At 44.4% G+C, this 24,917-nt stretch overlaps 1 protein-coding gene across 1 annotated transcript in view; it reads left to right on the top strand.

The window, feature by feature from the left end:
- Window positions 1-24,917, top strand: part of AP1AR (adaptor related protein complex 1 associated regulatory protein) — a 113,006-nt gene that overhangs the window by 63,419 nt on the left and 24,670 nt on the right. The window contains exons 6-8 of the mRNA XM_030190853.1: window positions 1,790-1,888; window positions 9,192-9,256; window positions 24,106-24,179. Of these exons, the coding sequence (XP_030046713.1) occupies window positions 1,790-1,888; window positions 9,192-9,256; window positions 24,106-24,179 (238 nt within the window). The remainder of the gene's footprint in view (window positions 1-1,789; window positions 1,889-9,191; window positions 9,257-24,105; window positions 24,180-24,917) is intronic.

Here is a 24,917-nt window from a genome sequence, read left to right as displayed (position 1 = left end):
GCTATGAGTAAAGAGGAAGGTCTGGGGGTACCATGTCTAAACTTTACCTTATTGCTGTTCAGTAAGAGCAGTTTTTGGTTTGAAAATAAGGGGGGGGAGCCAAAGTAATGGGCAAAAATAGAACAGGAAGGGTTCGGAGGTATGAGGCTCAGTGTTGTAACATGGGTAATCTTCTTTTTTCAGAGGCAAGGCCCAGAGATTGAAAACTCATTTTGCTAGTATGCGATTAAAATTTGGCTGCTATCTTTGGGAAGTTTGATGGGAACTAAGAGGTTTACAAGCTTTTAACCTATTGGGCATATCCAGTATTCACAGCAGGCTTTGATATATTTGAAATATGGGCAGTAGCAAGATAAGGAAATTTATTTGCTCACTACACTACAAATAGCATAGGATAAAGTGAAAATAAACCCCAATATTACTAATGACTAGTATCAAACAGTATAAAAAAAGTACATGTGAAAATATAAATGTGCTCAGATTCAGAACTTCACTCCCTTCATTGTAAGACAAATAAAGGGAACTATCACAGCACACTATGTTCTTAATCTGTTTGAAAATTTCAGATAAGAATCAATATTTTGAATTCTCACAGGCAAAGAACGTTAAATAATATATGAAAACTTATCTGAGTAGATGTTCAATCCTGAAGGGGAACGGATTTGTGGCTTGTGGTTCCTTCCAAAAAGACCAACTGTATTAAATCCAACTTAAAATTTCCCACCTCAGTTGCCACAGAAATGAAAGAATACCATACCAGTTACTCTGCTGGCTTCATCCTTCAGAGCCTTGGATGTCTGCCTTTCATGACGCACCAATATATCAGTGTGTTACTAAAGGTGTACATGCAATGTACAGAATGTGCTCTTGCCTCTGCTTTTATCGTGGTACTGTCAACTGGGAAGGCATGGAGGGGGAAGAGTCAATAAACATCTGCTAGTACAAAAAAGTAGGTTTTATCAAATTATACCACTCTTCAAATCACACCAGCCCCCAAACCTAGTCATAGCTCCTGATGTGGCCTCCAGGCCAAAACATTTGTACACCCTTAGTATAGATATTAAAACATCAAACTTGGGTATTTTTGTTCACAGGCCAAGTCCTCCTCCTACCAGTTTCACTTACTGTGGCCTTGGACAGACCAAATTATTTCCCTTTGCCTCAAGTACCCACTTAGATTGTGTGCACTATTTATTAAACCTTCATGTTATTTGTTTTAAGTCACCCTCAGTTTGAGTATCTTAAAAATATTTGTCCATGGTAGTGGAGTACAGCAGTAAATTAAGCTATTCTGCAATGGATGGAAAACGGTCAATTGTATTGCTTTTTTGTAATCTGCCTTGAGCATACATTTTAGAAAGGCAGATAACAAGTTATACAAATAAATAAAATCCTGAAAACAACACAATAATGGCCTAATAATTAACTTTGCTACTGTGGTCTGTAGCTCCTTTATTGTGTAGGCATTGAAGGTTGAGCTTTGCTGAATTTGTTTTTCATTTAATAGTAATTATTTTTAGCTCTTTATCTGTGTAAGCAAAATTTCAAAATCAATTTTATATTGTATGTGTGTCAAATTCTGTGCATTTATTAAGAAAATCAGTATATTATAGACTCATCTGTATATATGTATAATATACAGATGTGTGTGTGTTCTCATTTACTTAAGATTTTTTTTATTTGTCTGTATTTTTAGTTGCTTTATTTTACAAATTCATATATTTTAATGCATAGAGGAGGTAGAGAGGTTCTGATTTTGTTAACCCTTATTATTTTTGTTCATATACAGTTAGCTTCACAAGAGGAGAAGTTAAGACTAGAAGAGGAGGCTTTATATGCTGCACAGCGTGAAGCAGCCAGGGCAACAAAGCAGAGAAAGCTCTTGGAGGTGAGGGGACATGTACCCCAGCATATTTTAGTGGCTATTTTGCTGATCTGTAATATGTGCCACAAAAGTCCGTCATTTCATTTGAGAGTTTTGTTGTTTTCTTGGAAAGTAATTAAGTTGCATCTTTTGTTTTACAACATGGTCACTGTAATATAATCTGTATCCCTTCTAAAGTCTTTTGCAAAATAGGAATTTATAGTGAAGAATAGTGTGCATTTTACCAGTAGCATTTGTAACTGTTGTTTATCCTGTGTGTGGTGGCGGTTGGGTATCATGTAAGTACTGATTGGAAAATTGAAAAATCTTCCTTCTTTTTTTTTAAATTTTTTTTTTACATTTGTACCCCGCGCTTTCCCACTCATGGCAGGCTTAATGCAGCTTACATGGGGCAATGGAGGGTTAAGTGACTTACCCAGAGTCACAAGGAGCTGCCTGTGCCTGAAGTGTTCCTCAGTTCCCCAGGACCAAAGTCCACCATCCTAACCACTAGGCCACTCCTCCACTCACTTTTGTTTTCTGTTCTAATAAAGAAACAATTGATGATGCCTTCAAGAAAAAGTAAAATGCATATATTTTCAGGTATCTGCATGTCCACTGAAAAATAGTTGTACACAAAAGACCCAGTGTTTTGCCAGTGGGATCCTGAGACTTTATAAAATTCTATCTAAATTGTGAAAACTTTCTCAAAGTGAAGCATAATGATCCACTTCAGCATTGTATCCTTGAAAGGATTCTGTACTGCTTAAGGGATTCTTTTTCAAAGCTGCACTAGCGATTTCCGCACGGCATACGAGAGGAAGCCCATAGGAATTAAGTGGGCTTCCTCTCATTTGCAGCACCGAGAATCGGTAATGCGGCTTTGTAAAAGAGGACCTAAGTGTGCACATTGGAATTCTATGATCCCAAAGTATTGATCTACACAGTTCCTTTTTTTTCTTTTAGGTCATTGGGTCTGTGGCCATGATTCTTCTTTATTTATGAGTACAAAAATACAGTATATTCTATTATAACTAATTTTACCTTATTTGCTAGTTGATGTTCACCTTTGTATTTGGATGTTTCTCTTGTGTTGACATTAAAGAAAAAATGTTTGTGTCAGTTTTCAGAACTTATCTGGATAGAGCATCTACTATGTGGTTAAGTGCCACTGACCAGGTTATTCAGAGACATGCTGTGGTTAGTGCCAGAGGCAGTCTGTAAGGATATTCAGTATCACCATGAGGGTAATTCTATAGCTCTGCACCTAAATTTTCTATAAAGGAAAGTAAGAATAGTAGCATGACTGGGTATATGTGCACATATGCCAGCCAGCCATAGAGCTGGTATAAATTTGTGCACCTAAAACCCAGAGATGTGTGTGTAACTTTGTGTTCTATAAGTTATTTGTGCAAGTCCCATACTCTACCTATGTGTACGCTCATCTGTCAAATATGTACTATGTAATATATGCATGTATTTACATAATAACACTTAGGTAGGTTTTTGGCATTTATGCTTGTATGTGCACACATACACATATGTGCCATTTTTATAATCATACAAGAATCCCAATGCTTGCAAAATACTTCTTTCAGTCTTCCACTTTTTTTATTTGCAAATCAACTCTTGTAACAATAACAGACTGTGAAAAGATTGAAAGAAGTATTTTGCAAGCATTGGGATTCTTGTACGAGATGAGTTTTCCGCCCCCACATTGAAGACCACCTCCACTAGTGTAAATTTGGAATTATTATAATTATATGCATAATCTGCGTATTAATGTTAGTGCCTCTTTTATAGAACTACACCCCTGTGGAACTGTTCAGGGGCCGGAGCTTAGGCGGAGCCAGAGCCGTCCTGGAAATAGTGGCACTGAATATCCAGATATTTTTTGACTGCCACAGCAGGCATAAAAGAAATGCAAACTGTAACCAGCTGAATATTGATCCACTTATGTTTAGATGAATATATGTGTCACTCCTGTCAGTAAAAGGGAATGAAAAGATGTATTCAATGCTATTGTCAGTATTCTAGAGTTTCCAGATCTTCTAAATTTAACTTACAGGTTAGAATATAACAATGTCACCTCTCATTAATCCCCACAGATTTATATATTTTATTGGATTGGGCCTTAGTAATTCATTCCCAGTTCTAGCATTTTTGCTTTAATTGATAAACATAACCATTAAATTGTATACAGTACAAATGATATTAATGACTTACTAAGCGATTGATGATGCAGAATATGATTTCTAATTAGTTCATAATATAGAGCGCCTTTTACAAAGCTGCGGTAGTGATTCCCGGCACGGTAAATGCGACAAAGCCCATTCAATGCCTGTGGGCTTTGTTGCATTTGCTGCATGGGGATTGCTAGCAAGGCTTTGTAAAAGGAGCCCATAATAAATATAAAACACAAGAAAATGGAACATGACATACAGAAGCTGCAAGCAAAATAAACACAAAAGTAAAACATCATCCAGTTCATGTAGTCCTCACAAATTGGGGGATAAAAATTGCAGAATATTAAAAGAAATTAACAAAGACAAAACTAACCAAAGATTCAGTCAGTAGGTCCAAACTAAATATAACTGCAAATTAAGAACCTCTTTTACCAAACCATTCTATCAATTCCCGTGCAGCACTAGTGCGGTTTAGTAAAAGAGGCTCTAAAACATTACTGAGAAACAGGCCTTAGAACACAAAAATTGAATTGGATCAATAAACACATATTTATTCCCCTGAAAAACTGCCAAACACTTATAGGGTAACCTCAGAAAAAAGGTTGCCCCAAGCCACTTTGTTTTCTTTCAAAGCTAGGACATTCTTACTGCACAGGTTGGTAGGTCTGGAGATGTTCAGGAATATTGAATTCTGTTGACCATAAAAATTAACCAAATGATACTTGAAATATTGTCTCTAAGAACCCTGGGTCAAAACCTTTTAAAATCATAATGCAAAGATGTAGATCCACAGCCCATAAATCACAAGCTTCAGATGACTTCAAATTATTATAAAAAGTTGTAATAATGAAAAACATTTGTGAATACAAGACTGTTTCTGTAGGTTTTTCAATCAGTGTTCAAGGGATTTCATTGGAACCCAGAAACAGCTAAACAGTTTAAAACTTGTTAGAAAGTTCTAAAGCTGAAGAGCTAAATGAATCCTTGGGCTACATGGCATATTGTAATGTCTCAGGGGCCCTTTTACAAAGGCGTGCTGAAAAATGGCCTGCGGTAGTGTAGACGTGTGTTTTGGGCGCGTGCAGAATCATTTTTCAGTGCACCTGTAAAAAATGCCGAAAATGGACGTGCGGCAAAATAAAAATTACTGCGCATCCATTTTGAGTCTGAGACCTCCGAGGACAAGCAGGCTGCTTGTTCTCACGATTGGGTCGTCGTCCGCGATGGCCCAGGAGACCAGGAAAAATTTGCCCAGCAAGAACAAAGAGCTTTCTAGAACGCTCCATAGCGTGGACAGAACACTCCGCGCGTGCGTGAACGACTTCCCGCGATGCGAGCATGCCCTCCTCAGTTGCTTTTTTTCCATGATGGTGGTAACACGGAGTTTTTTCTCGTTCTGTGTTACCTTCGGCCCAGAAGATCGCGTGTGAGTTTTTCTTTTTATTATACTTTCTCTTTCTCGTTGCGGCCCACTTTTGGCCACGCGGTCTGGGTTAATTTTTCCCTTTTTTTTTCTCTCTTTTTGTGCCTTTGTTATTGGCACAATCACGTTTTTTAATTTCGCAGCCACCGTTTTTCCATCCGTGTCATCGAGGACACCCAGCGGCTTCAAGCGTTGTACTCTGTGCAACCGGACCATCTCGGGTACCGACCCCCATGCGTGGTGTCTCCAGTGCCTTGGGCCCGATCATCTTCCAGCTGCTTGTAAGCTGTGCCTTTTAATGAAAAAACGGACCCAAGTGTCTCTGGAGGCTCAACGTGAAAATTGTTTTGCGAATCGGTCCGGTCCTTCGATGTCTGCATCGACATCAGTACCAAGGTCAGCGTCGTCGACATCAAGGGAAGCATCAACTTCGAGAGCGCAGGTAATAGCTGCCAAACGACCACATTGCGCTGGAGGAGGCTCGATGACGGGCGTCGAGCGAAGGCTAAGAAGCACTGTCATCAATCTCCCTCCATGCGCGTTACCGATAGCTCCGGGGAGCCGAGGGATTCGACACCTAAGAAGCGTCAGTGCCGAGAGGACCGCTCACCCTCTATACAGGAGGTGCCGATGCGTCGGTCTTCTGGCAGCTTGGTACCAGCTCTCGAGTCCCCACAGATTCTGTCACCGGCTCCTACACGAGCCCCGCAGCCTTTTCCAATGGAAGCTCTCGACGAGCACATCAGGGCCCTTCTTCCAGGGCTTCTGGAGGGACTGCTGCGCCAGTCTACTTCGGTGCCAGGGGTGCTTGCGCCTTCTGCATCGACTGTGGAAGCGGCATCTGGTCCTTCACCTGTGGTGAGGTCCCCATCCTCGGTGCCGCTTGCAGCATCAGCGTCGGCTGCCACCTGGGTCGATTCTCCCTCGACATCGGCGGAGGAAGCTTCGCCGCAGTCCAGGCAGGGGTCGACTTCTCGACATCCCCCTCGAGGATGTCGATCCTCGACTTTGAGACAGGCTCGGGTTTGGGCTGCTCTTAGAGAGCTTTTGTCCGACACCGATGATGAGCGCTCGTGGGAGGAAGAGGAAGATCCCAGATACTTTTCGGAGGAAGAGTCATATGGGGTCCCCTCTGATCCTACTCCACCAATTGAAGGAAGATTGTCTCCACCTGAGAGTCTTTTTCCTCTTTTGTTCGGGAAATGTCTAAGGACATTCCCTTCCCTATGGAGGTTGTGGATGAGCTCAGGGCCGAGATGCTCGAGGTCTTGGATTATCCTTCTCCACCTACAGAGGTTGCAACGGCTCCCATGCATAACACACTCGGGGAAGTTCTTATGCGAAACTGGTCGTTTCCTCTTTCTAATCCAGTGGTCCCCAAGAAATCTGAGTCCCAATACAGAGTCCATGGAGAGCCTGTAATGGTGAAGTCTCAACTGCCTCACGATTCCGTGGTGGTGCACTCTGCTCTCAGAAGAGCCAAGAGTACTAGAGACTATGCCTCGGCGCCCCCAGGCAGAGAGTCTAGGACCTTGGATTCTTTTGGGAGGAACACGTATCAGGCTGCTATGCTCGCTGCCAAGATCCAAACTTACCAGCTCTACACGAGCATCCACTTGCGGGACTCGGTGAGGCAACTGTCCAGTTTGGTCGAAGCCCTTCCTCTGGAGCTCGCCGAACCTTTTCACCAGGTGGTCAGGCAGCAGAAGGTGTGTCGCAAATTCCTGGCCAGGGGTACTTAGGAAACTTTAGTTGTTTGCTTTATGATAGGTTTGCTTTTGTCAAAGCTCCTTGTCAAACCTCTACCAGTGTCATGGGATCTCAATGTCGTTCTCACCCAGCTAATGAAAGCTCCTTTTTTGAGCCACTGAATTCCTGCCATCTGAAGTACTTGACCTGGAAGGTCATTTTCTTGGTGGTTTTTACTTCAGCTCGTAGAGTCAGTGAGCTTCAGGCCTTGGTAGTGCATGCACCTTATATCAAGTTTCATCATAACAGAGTAGTCCTCCTCACGCACCCTAAGTTCTTGCCGAAGGTGGTGTCTGAGTTCCATCTGAACTAGTCAATTGTCTTGCCAACATTTTTTCCCTGTCCACATACCCGCCCCGGTGAAGACAAGTTGCACACCTTGGACTGCAAGAGAGCATTGGCCTTTTACGTGGAGCGGACAAAGCCCTATAGACAGTCTGCCCAATTATTTGTTTCCTTCGATCCCAACAGGAGGGGAGTCGCCAAACGCACAATCTCTAATTGGCTAGCAGATTGCATATCTTTTGCTTATGCCCAGGCTGGACTGACTCTAGAGGGCCATGTCACGGCTCATAATGTCAGAGACATGGCTGCATCAGTGGCTCACTTGAAATCAGCCTCTATTGAAGAGATTTGCAAGGCTGCAATGTGGTTGTCGGTCCACACATTCACATCTCACTACTGCCTTCAGCAGGATACCTGAAGCGACAGTCTGTTTGGGCAGTCGGTGCTGCAGAATCTGTTCAGGGTTTAGAATCCAACTCCACCCTCCTAGGCCCATTTTGTTTTGTCCCAGGCTGCACTCTCGCGTAGTTCTGTTCTTTTCAGGTCAATCTATGTTACGTCCTCGCCGTTGCGAGGCCCAATTGACCAATGTTCATTGTTTTGAGTGAGCTGGGGGCTAGGGATACCCCAATCGTGAGAACAAGCAGCCTGCTTGTCCTCAGAGAAAGTGTAGCAGGTATTCTCCAAGGACAGCAGGCTGATTGTTCTCACAAACCCACCCTCCTCCCCTTTGGAGTTGTTCCAGTTCTCTATTTTGCTTTTTATTTAACTGAGGAGGGCACGCTCGCGTTGCGGGCGGGAAGCCATTTGTACATGCGCAGAGTGTTTTGCCTGCGTGACGGAGCATTCTGGAAAGCTCTTTGTTTTTGCTGTGCAAATTTTTCCTGGTCTCCTGGGCTGTCGCAGACGATGGCCCAATTGTGAGAACAATCAGCCTGCTGTCCTCAGAGAATACCTGCTACAGGTATGTATCATCACTTTATCGCCAGCCATTGACCTAGCGGTAAAGTCTCACGCAGTAGCTGAGCGGTAAGACCTGCACACGTCCAATACACGTGTCCAAAAATAAAAATTGTTTTCATATGCGCTTATTGGACGCATGCCACAAATGAAATTACCGCAAGAGCCATGCGGTAGCTGGGTGTCAACTCCATTTGGCATGCGTAGGGCGCGCATAGACACTTGCACGATTTAGTAAAAGGGCTCCTCAGTTTCTAATCATTACAGTCCTTAAGAAAATAGTATAAGTTTTCCACATTAATTTAAATAAGCAAACACATTGTACCATCTGTTTTTGCCTCAGTGATCCATGTAAAAAAAGATTGCTGGCCAAAAAAATAATTAACATGCAAGGCCCAAAACAGTCAGTATAGACCTAACTAATGAACAAGTAAGGGTAAATTTAGGAGCATACCTAGGTTGGACATCATTTTATAAACTGACACAAAGTGGTTAAGAAATAAAAATGTGTTAAAAAAAATATTGTGTTAACCCTTTGCTGCCACAGTGTATCTGATGAAAGAGATTAAGATAACGTTATTCAAGAATGGCATTTGCTTTCATACCATATTCATGTAGATTCTTAGGTGGTTCTTATTCTGGAAACTAAAACATTGAGTCCTTTTTGCTCTACATTAAGTATACCGATTGCCTATGGATGACTTTTTATAACATTTGTTTAAAGCAATACAGGTTACAGTGGATAAAGCAAAGAGCACAAGCTTCCAAGAGTGGAGACAACCAAAAAAGGTGAAAGTAAAAATTTTGTTTTTCTTTCTCTCAACATTTTTACATACATTTGTGTGCATCCCAGATATCCCTGACCAGTGAATTATTTTTATGTTTCAACATTTTTTATTGATGATTGCACATTGTAACACGGTCCTTTGATTGAGTACATGACAGGTTTTAAATTTTTTCGGTCTTATGTACAATATTCCAAAGTCGCTATCATCAGTTTTTGTTATTAGTTTCCTCCCCTATCCCCCCTTTTCCCCCTTACTTCCATTAACATATTCCATGTTCAAAAAAAAAAAAAAAGAACAAAAATATACAGCATTGAACATTATACTCAAACCGTAATTTCCAATAATAATAGCTTGTGTTTGTTCCGTGATTGAACCCCTTGTTTCTGACCAATGAATTATTTTAAGAAAACTCTAGAGGGATCCTTCCATTTCAAGTGCAATTCTTGAATGGTTTTCATTTCTGGAAGTTTCAGTGACCCTTACCTAAGTTTATTTGGTATCTCAGTATGTATACAAAGCAACTTTTAACTAGGTACTTATCAAACTTCCTGTGGCTGCGATCCCCCCCCCCCCCCCCCAAGCTGTGGGGCAGCGATGTCTGTAGAGGGTCTACCCAGATCATGACTCCAAACGCAGGTTTCTTGACCCAATTTGGGGCCATGACCACCAGTTTGGGAAATCCTGTTTTAACTATATCCATAGTATTCTCACAAGTAGTTCAAAAGGGACTCCTTCAGCCAGTCAGTGCATATAATCTCTGCAGTGTCTGAAAATCTGAATTCCAGCACTACTGTGGAACTGAAGTTCATACCCAGTAAAGCTCATGTGACAATGAAGCAATTATACATAGCCCTCATTGTTTTACATGGTACTAAGTACTTTTAGCTAATGTCCGTTGCAGCAAATTTAACTACCAATAAAGCTTCCCTTCAAAAATCAACAGCTGAGGTATATATATGCTAGAAGGCACAAAGTAGAAGAGCAGTTCTATTTGTATGGGTGACCAAATAAGAACAAAGTATTTATTTCAATGTATTATTCACTATGGGGTTGTAGGATAATTGCACAGATAATAAATTACCTGTGTCCAGGTTCCCCTAAGCAGAACTATCTGCAAGCAAATAATCCTGAATTAGGTCTAGGGGTGGGAACCTTGGAACCTAGCCAAATACTTCCGTTAGAAAGAACTGTAGCTGAGACCGTAGGCTGATATATATATATTAGATTTATTATAGTATGTCAGGTAAGAAAATAGAGCTAAGGTATACAAAATAGAAATCTGCAAGCTTTGGCTGATTACAAACTTACTGGCTGATAAAAATTACACTCATACGTCACACTACTAAACACTAATTCTTATTGGTTACCAGGTAAAATTACACCACTGATCAGTCACACTATGTTACGAGGTAGTACAGTTATTAGCAGCTTCTCCTAATCACAAGTACGACAGCACCAGCCTTCTGCTCAGGTAAATACCACTAACTAGCCCCCGACTAGTAGGAAATGAATCTCCGTGTTTCTCACCAGACCTCAGGGTCGTGTCTCTTGGGAGCTGGCACGGGACACCTCACAGACTCAAGCTGGATTCACAGCGAGTCTCAGTCGCAGCTGGAAGGGAACTCTGCAGCAGATAAGGTGGTCACAGGTCAAGCAGGGTAGGTACAGCTGAACCACGATACTTTCCTCCAGATACACAGTTCATCAGTTGGTGGACCTTATTAGGTCTCACTGGTCTTCTTTTTACCTCCACCTTCTTCCAAGGCTTCTTACTCACTCTTCTCTTTGTTCCCGCTCTCCTCCGTGCCTCTTGGTCCGGTGGCTGCAGGAACCAAACTGGATCTTCCTCCGCTCACTGCGTGGCAAGAACAGTCCATTGTTCTTGACCTTCAAGTTGTTACATTTTGGTATGCATTTTCTGTTTCTCACCCGCCTTGCTGGAGCCAGCCTCTCAGGGAGATAAGGGGGCCTGCTTTGCCCACAGCATGTCCTTGGTTTTGAGCTTCTGCTGTAATTTTCCACAAGCTGCAAAGCTGTTACTTGCTGACACAGAGATGTGCGGGTCAGAGTTTACAGTCTCCATTTGCTGTCATAGGATTATACAGGCCAAGGCCCGCAAGGTGAGACACACAGGGAAATACTCCTACATATTCCCCCCCTTGGAGATGGAATTTACTACAAAGGAGTAAAAGCCTTCTCCAATCTAACTAGTAATACAGCTAGACTGGTTAAGTCAGACTCATGGTCAAGACTGAGGACATAAAAACAGTAAATGTCATTAACTAAGTACTAACACGCTATCAATGATAACTAGAAGCAAATACTTCAAACAATCATATGCAATGTTCAAACGTAGTTTCAAAATACTAATACAGCAAACTACTAATACTAGAACACTCTTAGGGTGTTAGCAGCTATGTCTTAACACATGGAATTATAATCAACATTAAATCATCAGTACAATAAAATGCATAGCAAAAGCATTAGCAAAATTAGTACAGAACTGATAAGGTAAACTAAGATGTTGTATAGTGGAGAGTTACTCATGGTTGACCTCCACACAGTCTAACAAAGTCAATGGTATGAGAGTCTTTAGACTGTAAAACGACATAATGTCCAAACCAAAGTCAATAGGGTGGACCATGATGAATGATGAGGTGTAAATGGACACTTCTCACATCAAGAAGACATCAAACAGGAACAAAATGGTCCACGTAATGGTGCTGATGAAGAAAGTCTTCAAACATAAGCATTGGACACAGTTCAAAAAGAAAGTCAATGAAATGTCCCAAAAACAAATAAACACCTCCAAAACTTCACTTTCAGGAACACTGGATTGGTTGAAATAAAAATAAAACCAAACAAATTCCCCCCCAACAAGAAGAATGATACTTGGGAAAAGAAAATCCAACAGTCATGACTAAACAATGGAAATCATGAGGGACAAAGGGAAGGAATGTTGAAAACCACCAATGGATTAGGAAGCAGGGCATCAGGAACATCTTGAAGAACGACATCAGGAACGGAAACAGGATCAATCTGCTTGGCAACTGCACCGAATCTTCAAGGTTTTGTTTTTTTTCCCTCTGTAGCTGAAAAACAAAAGAAAACGAAGCTATTCTGCTTCATGGTTAGTTTGGGTCATTTCAACAATGCATGTATCTGGAACCAAATGACTGGGATGACATGGTCTCAGCTGATTGATGTGGACCCACTTAAGGTTATCTTCACCTTGAGAATTTTTTCTGAGGCGAATTTGGTAAGCCACAGGTGAAGCTTTTTCCACTATAGGGAAAGGACCATGCCAACTGGGCAGAAATTTCTTCTCTTTTACCTTGTTTCTGCCAAAATTGAAATAGAATACCTTGTCGCCAATTTGGTATTCTTTGGAGGTAGTCCCTTGATCATAGTAGGCTTTTCTACCTCTAGCACTACTTTCCAAGTTCTTTTGGGCAAAGGCAAAGGCACTTTGCAAATGCTGACGCAAATGGGTGACGTACTCATGAGAGGAAGTAGCACTGGACAAGTTCACATCATTGGTCCTGTAAAGCAAATGAATTGGTAATATCATTTCCCTACCTGTCATCATCTCAAAAGGTGACACTCCGGTAGACCGATGAGGTGTGGCACGGATGGCCATGAGGACCAATGGTAACTTCATGTCCCAATCCTTACCTGAAGATGACACATACTTCTTCAGAATGGTGATGATGGTACGATTAGCTCTTTCCACTTGTCCTGAGGACTGCGGTCGGTAGGCAATGTGTAGTTTACTCTTCACTCCGAGCATCTTCCACATGTGTTGGATCACTTCGGCAGTAAACTGAGATCCTTGGTCTGAATCCACTCGCATTGGCAAGCCCCACCGGCTGAACACATGATTCAGTAGTAAAGTAGCCGTAGTCTCAGCGGTGCAATTGGGTGCAGGAAGGCACTCCACCCACTTGGTGAACAGGCAGGTGACAGTAAGCATGTACTTGTTGCCTCGGGTGGATCGAACCACCGGTCCAACCCAATCAATCTGGATATCTGACCAGGGCATAGCAATACCCTTCTTCCTGAGGGGTGCCCGATGGGATGGTGAAGATGGCTGGAAACGACAACAGGTCAGACAACCTCGAGTATACAGCTTCACATCCTGACGCATATGGGGCCAATAAGCCACTTGCTTCAAGGTCTCATAGGTGATGCTTTCTCCTCTATGTCCTGCACATGGTTCATCATGAGCATGTTGCAACATGATGCCACGATACGTCTGAGGCACAACCCATTGCTCAATGCCATGCTTACTCGTCCGAATAAGCAGGTCCTGGCGGATCTCAAACTTCTCCCTAGATGTATAGAGTATCCTCAGTTCTTCCGTTTGACACTCCTCTTCTGTCAATGGATGTTCTTGTGGATTCTGGATGTACTCATAAAATCTTCCAACCACCGGATCTGATTTCTGAGCCGTGACAAGATCAAAGGATGGGACTTCACTGCTCCACTGGAACACTGGAGTCTCACAGAGCTGTTTAGTTTGCCGTCTGGTGACAGCCTGAACTGCCAATGCATCCGGTTCTGAGAACCGCCATAGTTCTCCGGTGAGCGCACCTTCCTTCGCGAGTAGGTCTGCCAGATCATTCCCTATCTTGTCAGGACTATCAACTTTTGCATGACCCTTGACCTTCTTCCAATAGATGGTCATGTCATGGTCTCGTACCAGTTGATCCAGAGCCAGAATCAAATTTCCATGATGTACTGGTTTTCCTTTAGAATTTAGCATGTTGTTCTGTTTCCAAATGGGCAGATGAGAGACAAAGTTCTGTCTCACATAATCTGAATCAGTGCATATGACTAGTTCCCTAAGTCCTCTCTGAACTGCAGACTGTACCGCCACCAAGGCTGCAACTATCTCAGCATACTGGTTTGTCTGGGAACCCAAGCTGTGCTTCAAAGTCTCTTCAGGAATGGCTGGATTCCATACCACTCCCACACCTGCAACCAACTCATGGTCTGTATCACGGCGGTAGGCACAACCATCCACATAGACCTTAGGCATGGTCTCACAGATCTTTTCATCATACAGATGATGTAGATGAGGTTCTTTCTCCTGTGGGGGAACATCTGTTTCAGAAGTACCTGCAAGGGAATCATGGCCTGCACAGTCATGCAGGTCCGCCATACCTTGGGCTACTACATTGCGATGTTTCTGAGCATACCTTACCTCTAAAGGCCATCCTTGGAGAGCCAATGTCCAGGATACTATCCTGCTGTTGGAAACCTGACCGGATTTGATTCGGTCGCTCCCCAGGAAACTAACAATCTGATGACACGTTTCCACGATTAGCTTCTCACCTTGGATGTAACTCCTGAAATGCTGCAGAGCCCATACCGTGGTCCACAAGGATTTCTCACAGTCTGAATACTTCTTTTCCACATCAGATAGGCCTTTGCTAGCATAGGCCACGACCCGCTTGTCGGAATCATATTTCTGATACAAGACTGCACTCATGGTATGCTTGGAGTAACCCAGGTCAACGTAGAACTCACGACCCCCCTCAGGGTACGCAAGGCATGGAAAGCGGCTAAGCTGATTCTTCAGCTCCTGCATAGCAGATTCCTGCTCTGGACCCCAAGACCAGGGCATATCTTTCTTCAATAACTTGACCAAGGGTCTAGTGATCTCTGCATACTCCTCTATGAACTGTCTGGAGTAATTACATATTCCCAGGAAGGAACGAAGTTCTGTGAGATTGGTAGGTTGTTTCAGCTGTTGTAAGGCCTGTACTCGCTTCTTCTGCGGTCTCAGACCCTCTGCAGAAATTTCATACCCTAGGTAATTCAGCGATTTCCTGCACCATTGTCCTTTGGGTAGTGTTAGTTTAGCTCCAGCATCTGTCAACTGTCTGAAAACATGCTCAATCTCTGCCACATGATCCTGAAAGGTAGGGCTCTTGATCAGAATGTCATCCACGTAGACCACAGTTCCTCGAGCTTCAGCATCTGGAAGTGCCTTATGGAGGAAGATGTTGAACTCAGCAGGTGAATTGAGAAAACCAAAGGGAGTTCTGTTCCACGTATACTGTTTCTTCCCAAAGGTGAAGGCCAGTTTATACTGATCATGTGGATGTACAGGTACGGTCCAAAATCCTGATGCCAAGTCTAAGCTTGTGAAATACTTAGCCCCTTTAATTGTAGCAAGACTCTGATCCAGCGGAGCCATCTGCCACCTGGACAACGGCACTCGCTTATTCAGCTGACGGTAGTCCAGTGCAATTCTCCAGCTGTTGTTCTTCTTCAGGATAGGCCACAGAGGGGAGTTGTATGTGCTGTTGCATTGCCTAATGATGCCCCTGGCCTCCAAAGTATTGAGAATCTCTTGCACGGATTCGTAGGAAGCTAATGGGATCTTGTACTGGCGCACAAAGACAGGCTTACTATTAGGATCTGTAGGCACTCTGGTGACATGCAGGTCTGTATGGCCACAGTCATATGAGTCAACAGCAAAAAGTTCCTTGTATTTGTACAGCAACTCAGTCAACTGCAACTTCTCTGTGTCAGTAGTACATGCATCAGCCTGTTCAACTTGCTCTTTCACCATAGCATCAAACTCTGAGCAAGGCTGGTTGGATGGAATCTCCACTTGCTCCTCTATCTCCTCTTGCAAAGATGAAGTTTCAACAGAATTCACCAGTCTGGACTTCTGGGGTAAAGGCATCCTTCTGGACAAAATCAAGAATTCGTCTTCCAGCTGCACCTGTGAATCCGTTGCATCATATGGCCAGATGAACTCCACAGATATGAGGCCTCTGGGAGAGGTAAACAGACATTCAGTTGTCTCCCCCCCTTGGCAGGTGTTCCAAATGGAGGGCAACCTGCCAATAATAGGCAAACTTACCTCGACATCAGGAAAAGACACTCCCACCAAAAATCCAAAAGGGTCTCCTTTAGACACCACAACTTCCTCTGACTGCGGATTGGTGACCAACACGTGAAAAGGTGCATCTGTAACCTCCAAACATGGCAGAACACCGGTGGACAACCCTAGGTCACGAAAGTAAGAGTGAGGGTTGAAGAACACCACTTTATCCAACAGACGCTGTCCCTGTGCAAGGCGGAGCTGGATGGAAAAGTCCCTCACTCTTGCCGGGATGGTCACCTCTTTGTCACAGACTACTTCACAGACCTGGGGTATGGTTTGCCCAGACTTTAAGCTCACAGGCGTCGACTCAGATTCCACTGGGTTGCCGTCCAGTCTGCTCCACAGGACAAGATTCACCAAGTCCACGTAAACTCCCAGTCGCACAAGGCAATCGGAGCCCAGACATAAGGGCTGTTGTAGGCCTTTGACAACAGAGAAGTGATGGGTGAACGACTTCTGTCCCACCGTCAAAGGAAGACTGCACTTTCCCACTAGTGGCCTGGTACCTAGTCCAGGTATTTCTACCGAAATGGAAGAACACTTACTGAAGGGAAGTGGCACAGACTTGCGAAGACGGTAAAACAAGGTGTCACTGATGAAGGAGACGTCGCTTTGCAGCAGCAACGTGGACTGAAGTATTTGGATGTCAGTTATTTGGACAGGAACCGTGTAAGCATCACCCCTCTGTTGGATGTCGGTCAACCTACGAGGATGAGAAGGATCAGGACTGGGAATGGAGGCGAGGGTCTCTTGCGGCATGTCAGTAGCTTCCTCAGGGGACTTCTCCGCCATAGGCGAGGCATTCAGAATAATCTCCAGGTTGTCATCATTTAGAACCATATCAGCTATCCGATCAGTCTGGACGCGGATGACGTCACCACTCTGTTCGTCCCCCCCTGGTCCACCACGCAACTGGAGCTCCCAGGTGAACGGGTCAGCTGAGTTCTGGAACTTAATTCGACCTGGGGTATCCCGAAGTCCCACGGAGCTGGAGCCGCTGACTCTGCTCATCTGCTGGACTTTCCCATATGGAAGGGGCTCAGTGACTTGTGCCCAAATAACCTCATGGTGAAAATCCAAATCAACCCACAATCTCTTCAGAAGATCAATTCCAATTAAGAATTCTTCGCCCGCACAGGTAGTAATTATGGCAGGGTGTTTGATACTCATCTCACCAAGCTGTAAGGAAAGCCACACCTGACCTACAGTCCCAATGCTCTGTTTGCCATAAGCCTCCAGGGAGAATTTGCATGGGGTGACATGCAGCGTCTCCCCACCCCCCTTTAGGGATTCCTCTAGTTTCTGAAACAGACCTTGGGTAATTAAGGTCACCTCTGAGGCTGTATCCAGGAGACCCGGACAGGAAAAGGTCTGTTGAATCAACACATCCATGGTATATCTGGAACCTTTAGGAGTAAGTTTACCCATCAAGTACCTGGTTTCCTTAATAGAATCACATAACAGAGGCCTTTCCTGGTCCACGGGCTGGGCATCAGCCTTGGGCAACGAGGGCTCCTCACTGACGGATGATAGAGCATCAACGTGAACAGTGGGCATGTTGGCAGGTGACGCCGGAGCCAAGCCTAGTCATGCTGTTTCTACTTCTGCAGACTCCGGGTGTTCCGAGATTTCAACGGACTTGACACTGGGCCCGGTCTGAGTTGTTGGACCGGGGACCTGGTCCTTGTTCCCTGGGTAAGGGTTTCCTCTCTTATGAGAAGCTGAGGGATATTGCGAGGCTCCAGCATTTGAACCCTGCTGTTTAGCCTGCAGTGCTTTTATTTGGCCTTCTAGGGCCCTAATCTTCTCCTCCGGATCGGGAATCTGATGCTTAGCTATCGTTTGATCAAGCTGTGCCTGTAAGTTCCTGATCTTCTCCTGAGCCCACTGTCTCTGATTATGACGCCTCCTCCGAAAATGGGGTTGATCCTCGTGAGCAGTAGGAGGCGCTGTGTCCTTCGGCTGGTGTGATTGGTTACTGCCACCACGGGACTGGGCAGGTGGGTTTGCCCCCTTGTTTTCCAGAGAAAGTGTGGACGTAACAGCACACACACTGGGTTGGGCCCCCGGGCTGCGGTTCTTTGATGCGGGTCTGGGTGTTGCCCCCGCAGGTGTTGTGCGACACATATCAAAAACCTCCTCTGCCCGCTTCAACAGAACGGCGAAAGGTTCTTTCTTGTAACCTGCTAAAGACACTTTCACGTGGTTGGGCAGGCCTTTCACGAAAAGGGTCCTAAAATCTCCAAATTCAAGGTCTTTGGTATCTGGATCCGCACCCCCTTCGTAAAATACCTCCTTCAGGCGATAGGCCCATTCATGTGGACTCTCATTCGGGCCACAGCACATATTATATGCTGCCCTTTTGGCCTCTGTGGGATCCGCGAACTGTCCATACCGCTTCTTCAGGGCCTGTTCCACTGTGGATAGGTCATTATGCTCGGCTAAAATAGCTTTTAAATATGTTTGGCACTCAGCCGCAAACGTCCACTTCAGTAGAGCTCTTTTATCTGATTCGGCATGAACCTGTAATTCTTCAAAAAGGTCACGCACGCTATCCAGGTGAGCGTGTATGGTTACCCCTGAAGACTCTTTAAAAGGTACAATCATGGAGCGAAGTGTTCTCATGGTTTGGTTGTGCTGATCTCTAGATAAAGGAGTAACTTTGGGCGTTTGGGTGTAATACCGCTGCTCACCAGCAGGAGAAGAGAACAGTGGTGTGGGTAGGCTGCTGATGTCAGCAGGTGGGTCAGAGGACTGTGACCTTCCTGGGAGGAGCACAGGCCCACTGGTACTGGTGACATCATCATGCGGGGCAGAGGACTGTGACCTTCCTGGGCGGGACCCAGGCCCAAGGGCACCAGTGTCCCCGTCAGGCAGGACAGAGAGCTGTGGCCTTCGTGGGCGGAGCATATGTGTAATTGTACCAGTGTTCTCATCGGGTGCAGTGTACTGTGACCTTCCTGGGCGTGGCCCAGATGCAGCTGTACTGTAGCCGTCATTGGGTGGTACAGTACCCTGTGACCGGACAGGGCGGAGTCTGTGCTCCGGCATACTGTCGACGGCTTCAGGGGTTAGGGAACTGTACCGGGGAGGAGCTGTGGAGGGATTTCTGGGACTTACATAAACACTGTTAGGTTCCCGTGCAGGGCTAGAGGGCCTATCCGCATCCCCAGTCTCTCCCCCCCCATCACCATCTATGGGCAGTGACTCAGGGTCATCACATATATTTCGCACTTCTCGACGCACGGCATCTAAATCTTCTTGGCATCGCTTTAATGTCTGCACGCAAGAATCTTTCTCCTGTATTGCCTTGTCCAACAGCTGCGAGAGAGATTTATTCTCTTCCCACATTTCATTCTGCTCCTCTTTGGCACTGTACCATGCCTCTTGAGCAAAGCTGCACCTCTCCTGTTCTTGCTGCAACTCTCGTCGCAGAGCAGACATAGCACCCTCAGATCTATCTCTCACTTCTTGCTGGAAGGATTGTAATCTAACAACTTCTTGACACCTTAAATCAAGAGTCTCTTCAACGTCAGCTAGCTGCTGTGTTTTAGACCCCAAAACAGCATCTTTCTGCCTTAGCTCACACTGTAGGGAACAAACTTGTTTTTCACACTGGGATTTCAGATCTTCTAGAGCTGCACATTTATCTCTCAGTACTGGGCAATTAACACATGTTAGCTGACCTTGGGTACTGCTCGACTCCCTATCTCCTCCAGCAGTCGCCTGAGCCAGTCTGTCTGCCCACGAACGCTGCAATTCAGCCTTTTCTGTGGTCAGAGCAGTCACTGTTTCCTGCGATCGCTGCAGGGCTACCTGTAGCGAGGAACAGTTATTCATAGCATTTTCTTTGATAGCTAGCAGGGTGCAAACTAATTCTGCTAGATCTGTTAGAGCAAGCTTAGCCTTGCAAGCTAAGCTTGCCTTTCACAACATTGGTCAAAACTGAGGTATATGCTGCTTGGCTGGCACCAGATTCTTTTCTAAATAGGGAGAGCAATGACTCAATGGAGTAGCTCTTCTGTTCTTGGCTTTGGGCAGCGTCAATAAGAATCTCAAAAACATTCAACTCTAGTTTAGTGAGCGAAGTAGTGTGTGACGTCATCGTGGCTGGCTGAGCTGACTGCAATAATGTCTCGCTGCTATCTCTAAGCCGTAAATCTTAACTAGCAGCTTTACTGTTCAGCTACCAGATCTTCCCTCTTCGTAGTTCTCTAAGAAATACTTTAACAGCACAGTTCAGTGACACAGAAAGCAAGGAATCAGTGAAGCAGTACGAAAAATTACAGAAGGCAAATATCCCCAGCCTGTCAGTTCTCTCTCACTGAAGACACACAAACCGGAATACTTTCTCAACTTTATGAGATCCCGGACGAGCCCCCATTATCTGTAGGATAATTGCACAGATAATAAATTACCTGTGTCCAGGTTCCCCTAAGCAGAACTATCTGCAAGCAAATAATCCTGAATTAGGTCTAGGGGTGGGAACCTTGGAACCTAGCCAAATACTTCCGTTAGAAAGAACTGTAGCTGAGACCGTAGGCTGATATATATATATTAGATTTATTATAGTATGTCAGGTAAGAAAATAGAGCTAAGGTATACAAAATAGAAATCTGCAAGCTTTGGCTGATTACAAACTTACTGGCTGATAAAAATTACACTCATACGTCACACTACTAAACACTAATTCTTATTGGTTACCAGGTAAAATTACACCACTGATCAGTCACACTATGTTACGAGGTAGTACAGTTATTAGCAGCTTCTCCTAATCACAAGTACGACAGCACCAGCCTTCTGCTCAGGTAAATACCACTAACTAGCCCCCGACTAGTAGGAAATGAATCTCCGTGTTTCTCACCAGACCTCAGGGTCGTGTCTCTTGGGAGCTGGCACGGGACACCTCACAGACTCAAGCTGGATTCACAGCGAGTCTCAGTCGCAGCTGGAAGGGAACTCTGCAGCAGATAAGGTGGTCACAGGTCAAGCAGGGTAGGTACAGCTGAACCACGATACTTTCCTCCAGATACACAGTTCATCAGTTGGTGGACCTTATTAGGTCTCACTGGTCTTCTTTTTACCTCCACCTTCTTCCAAGGCTTCTTACTCACTCTTCTCTTTGTTCCCGCTCTCCTCCGTGCCTCTTGGTCCGGTGGCTGCAGGAACCAAACTGGATCTTCCTCCGCTCACTGCGTGGCAAGAACAGTCCATTGTTCTTGACCTTCAAGTTGTTACATTTTGGTATGCATTTTCTGTTTCTCACCCGCCTTGCTGGAGCCAGCCTCTCAGGGAGATAAGGGGGCCTGCTTTGCCCACAGCATGTCCTTGGTTTTGAGCTTCTGCTGTAATTTTCCACAAGCTGCAAAGCTGTTACTTGCTGACACAGAGATGTGCGGGTCAGAGTTTACAGTCTCCATTTGCTGTCATAGGATTATACAGGCCAAGGCCCGCAAGGTGAGACACACAGGGAAATACTCCTACAGGGTCCTTTTACTAATCTGCGGTAAAAAGTGGCCTTGGCCTACCGTTATATGGGTTTTCCTGTGCGCTAATGCCATTTCTACCACAGCTGGAAAATGGCCAATTTTCTATTTTTTCTATTAGTGGTCATGCACTTATGTTAATCGTTTATGCACACTGAAGAATCACTGTGCTCTCATTTGGAAAAATTGCTCTCATTTAATCTATATACGTGAGAGGAAAAACCTCATACTCTTGTGGCTCAACACGGTTCTTTAAACCGGAACGGTACTTAACTGAAAATCACTTGAAGCTCACAGTTAAAAAGTAATCATTGGTAAAAAAAAAAAAAAAACTCTCAGCAAAGTTAAATCATCCACTCTTTTCTGGACTGATTAATATATGAAACGAAAAAAAACATATCTGAACTGCTTCGTTTCTGCTGGCCAATCAGTCTCTGAAACAGTGAGGTTCCAACGGACCCGTTTCGCTCAGGCTTTTTCAAGAGCCCTCACTGTAATTGAACCGTTGCTTGCTGCCTGATGATAGGATTACGGCACAACTTACTGACACCTGTTTTGTAGGTAGTAGGGGCTCATACGGTAATCCTACACTAGCCAATTAGCACGTGGTAATATAGCTGCGCTCATTAGCACAGGGATGACCCCCCCCCCCCCCAACACACCCCCTCAGCAACAAAATACAGAAATGTATTATTGCTAGCTGTAGTGTATGCCAATTTGAAACTTACTGCAGGACACCTGAACACATCCTGCGATAAGCCATTTTAAGCTGTAGTAAGCGTGCGCTATCACTGCAAAGTCACTCTTTATGATGGTAAAAAATTCTAGACCACAAGGCCTACAAAAAACAATATGTGCTCCCTAGCTCAGGAAGTGCAAGTGCTTTTTACTGATGGTCAAAATATGTCGCTTAGATTGGTGTAAGAGACTACTGGAGACGTACCTTACAATATACTTCCAGACAAGTACTCTAGACTGATGAAGACATTTGAAAATTAAATAAATCTGTCTTAAAATCCACTTGCTTTGTACAGGCAGTCACTTGAGACAACCCAGACTGTTGTGACTGGGTTTTTACTGGTTGAATAGGCTCATCTATAGAGAGTAAGTTAGATTATGAGTAATGAAAGTCATGGCACCCCAGCATTTAGTCCAGGCTCCTTTCGGTAATAAGTAGTATTGAAGTGGGTTGTGATTAAGCTTGAACAGATGCTTTATACATATGATAGCAATTTAACCCTTATCCAGAGTTTTGTATTAAAGGAATCTCTGCACTTCAGAATAATTTAAATTGAGGTTCTTAGCTTTGTGATCCGACAGTAGTGCAACTGAAAAGACCAGAGTTCATGTTTGAATGTGGAATATGGGCAATCGCTTTCCAAAGCCAGTTGGATCAAGATGTTCAACGGCACTCAGGTAGCATCAGTGCTAGGGGAGGGTATTTACATATAGATTATTGCATTGTTTAATGGATGTGGAATCTCTGCTTTATCCACTAGATACCCATACATTTGAGATCTGGCTAACATGGAACTTTTTCACTTAACTTGCAAAGATGCCACTGCAATAGTAGCATAGTAGATGACGGCAGAAAAAGACCTGCACGGTCCATCCAGTCTGCCCAAGACAAACTCATATGTGTATACCTTACCTTGAATTTGTACCTGTCCTTTTCAGGGCACAGACCATATAAGTCTGCCCAGCAGTATTTCCCGCCTCCCAACCACCAGTCCCGCCTCCCATCAGCGACTCTGGTACAGACCGTATAAGTCTGCCCTCCCCTATCCTCGCCTCCCAACCACCACCCCCTCTTCCCCCCAACTGCTCCGCCACCCAATTTCAGCTAAGGAATGGATCCTCAGAAGCTTAGCTGAAATTGGGTGGCGGAGCAGTTGGGGGGAAGAGGGGGTGGTGGTTGGGAGGCGAGGATAGGGGAGGGCAGACTTATACGGTCTGTACCAGAGTCGCTGATGGGAGGCGGGACTGGTGGTTGGGAGGCGGGAAATACTGCTGGGCAGACTTATATGGTCTGTGCCCTGAAAAGGACAGGTACAAATTCAAGGTAAGGTATACACATATGAGTTTGTCTTGGGCAGACTGGATGGACCGTGCAGGTCTTTTTCTGCCGTCATCTACTATGTTACTATTGCAGTGGCATCTTTGCAAGTTAAGTGAAAAGTTCCATGTTAGCCAGATCTCAAATGTATGGGTATCTAGTGGATAAAGCAGAGATTCCACATCCATTAAACAATGCAAAAATCTATATTTTCCCTTTTTATGCTACCTTGGTGCCTGTTCTTTTATTTTATTTATTTTTGTTACATTTGTACCCCGTGCTTTCCCACTCATGGCAGGCTCAATGCGGCTTACATATTGTATGCAGGTACTTATTCTTTATTGTGTTATGTGCTTAAAGTTGTAAGTCAAGATGGCAAATAATTTTATTGTTAACTTTTACAGTACTACAGCAGAAGAAGATTTTGAATCTTATTTGCAGAGTCTAAAGTCACAATATGAACCTTTTCGGAGCAGCAGTAAGTCTATTATAGCATTATTCAATGTTTGTGTATGATCAGTTTCTGTATAGTGCTTTTGGTATTTTTACTTCTTCAGGAGATACTTTTAGGCTTTCATCTCACAGTTCATGATAGCTTTAGACAAAGTTTCATTACTACCACTACTATATTACTGTAAGACATAGAAACCTAGAAAATGATGGCAGGAAGAGACTATTGGGCTCGTTTTTGAAAGAGAAGGACGTCTATCTTTCAACATAAATCGGAAGATGGATATCCTTCTCCCAGGGACGTCCAAATCAGTATAATCGAAACCCGATTTAGTAAGTCTCCAACTGCACTCCGTCGCAAGGACGGCCAAAGTTCAAGGGGGCGTGTCGGAGGCATAGCGAAAGCGGGACTTGGATGTGCCTAACACTTGGACGTCCTTCACCCATAATCAAAAGAAACAAGGACGTCCCTGACAAATATTTGGACGTTTTCACCCGGACCTGTTTTGCTTATGAATAAGGCACAAAAAGGTGCCCAGAATGATCAGATGACCACCGGAGAGAACTGGGGATGACCTCCCGTTACTCCCCCAGTGGTCACTAACCCCCTCCCACCTTCAAAAAAACATCTTTAAAAATATGTCGTGCCAGCCCTCAGATGTCATACTCAGGTCCATCACAGCAGTATGCAGGTCCCTGGAGCAGTTTTAGTGGGTACTGCAGTGCACTTCAGACAGGCGGACCCAGACCCATGCCACCCCTACCT

Source organism: Microcaecilia unicolor, chromosome 2 (genome assembly GCF_901765095.1).
Source record: "Microcaecilia unicolor chromosome 2, aMicUni1.1, whole genome shotgun sequence".
Lineage (NCBI taxonomy): Eukaryota > Metazoa > Chordata > Amphibia > Gymnophiona > Siphonopidae > Microcaecilia > Microcaecilia unicolor.
This window is presented reverse-complemented; position numbering and strand designations above follow the sequence as displayed.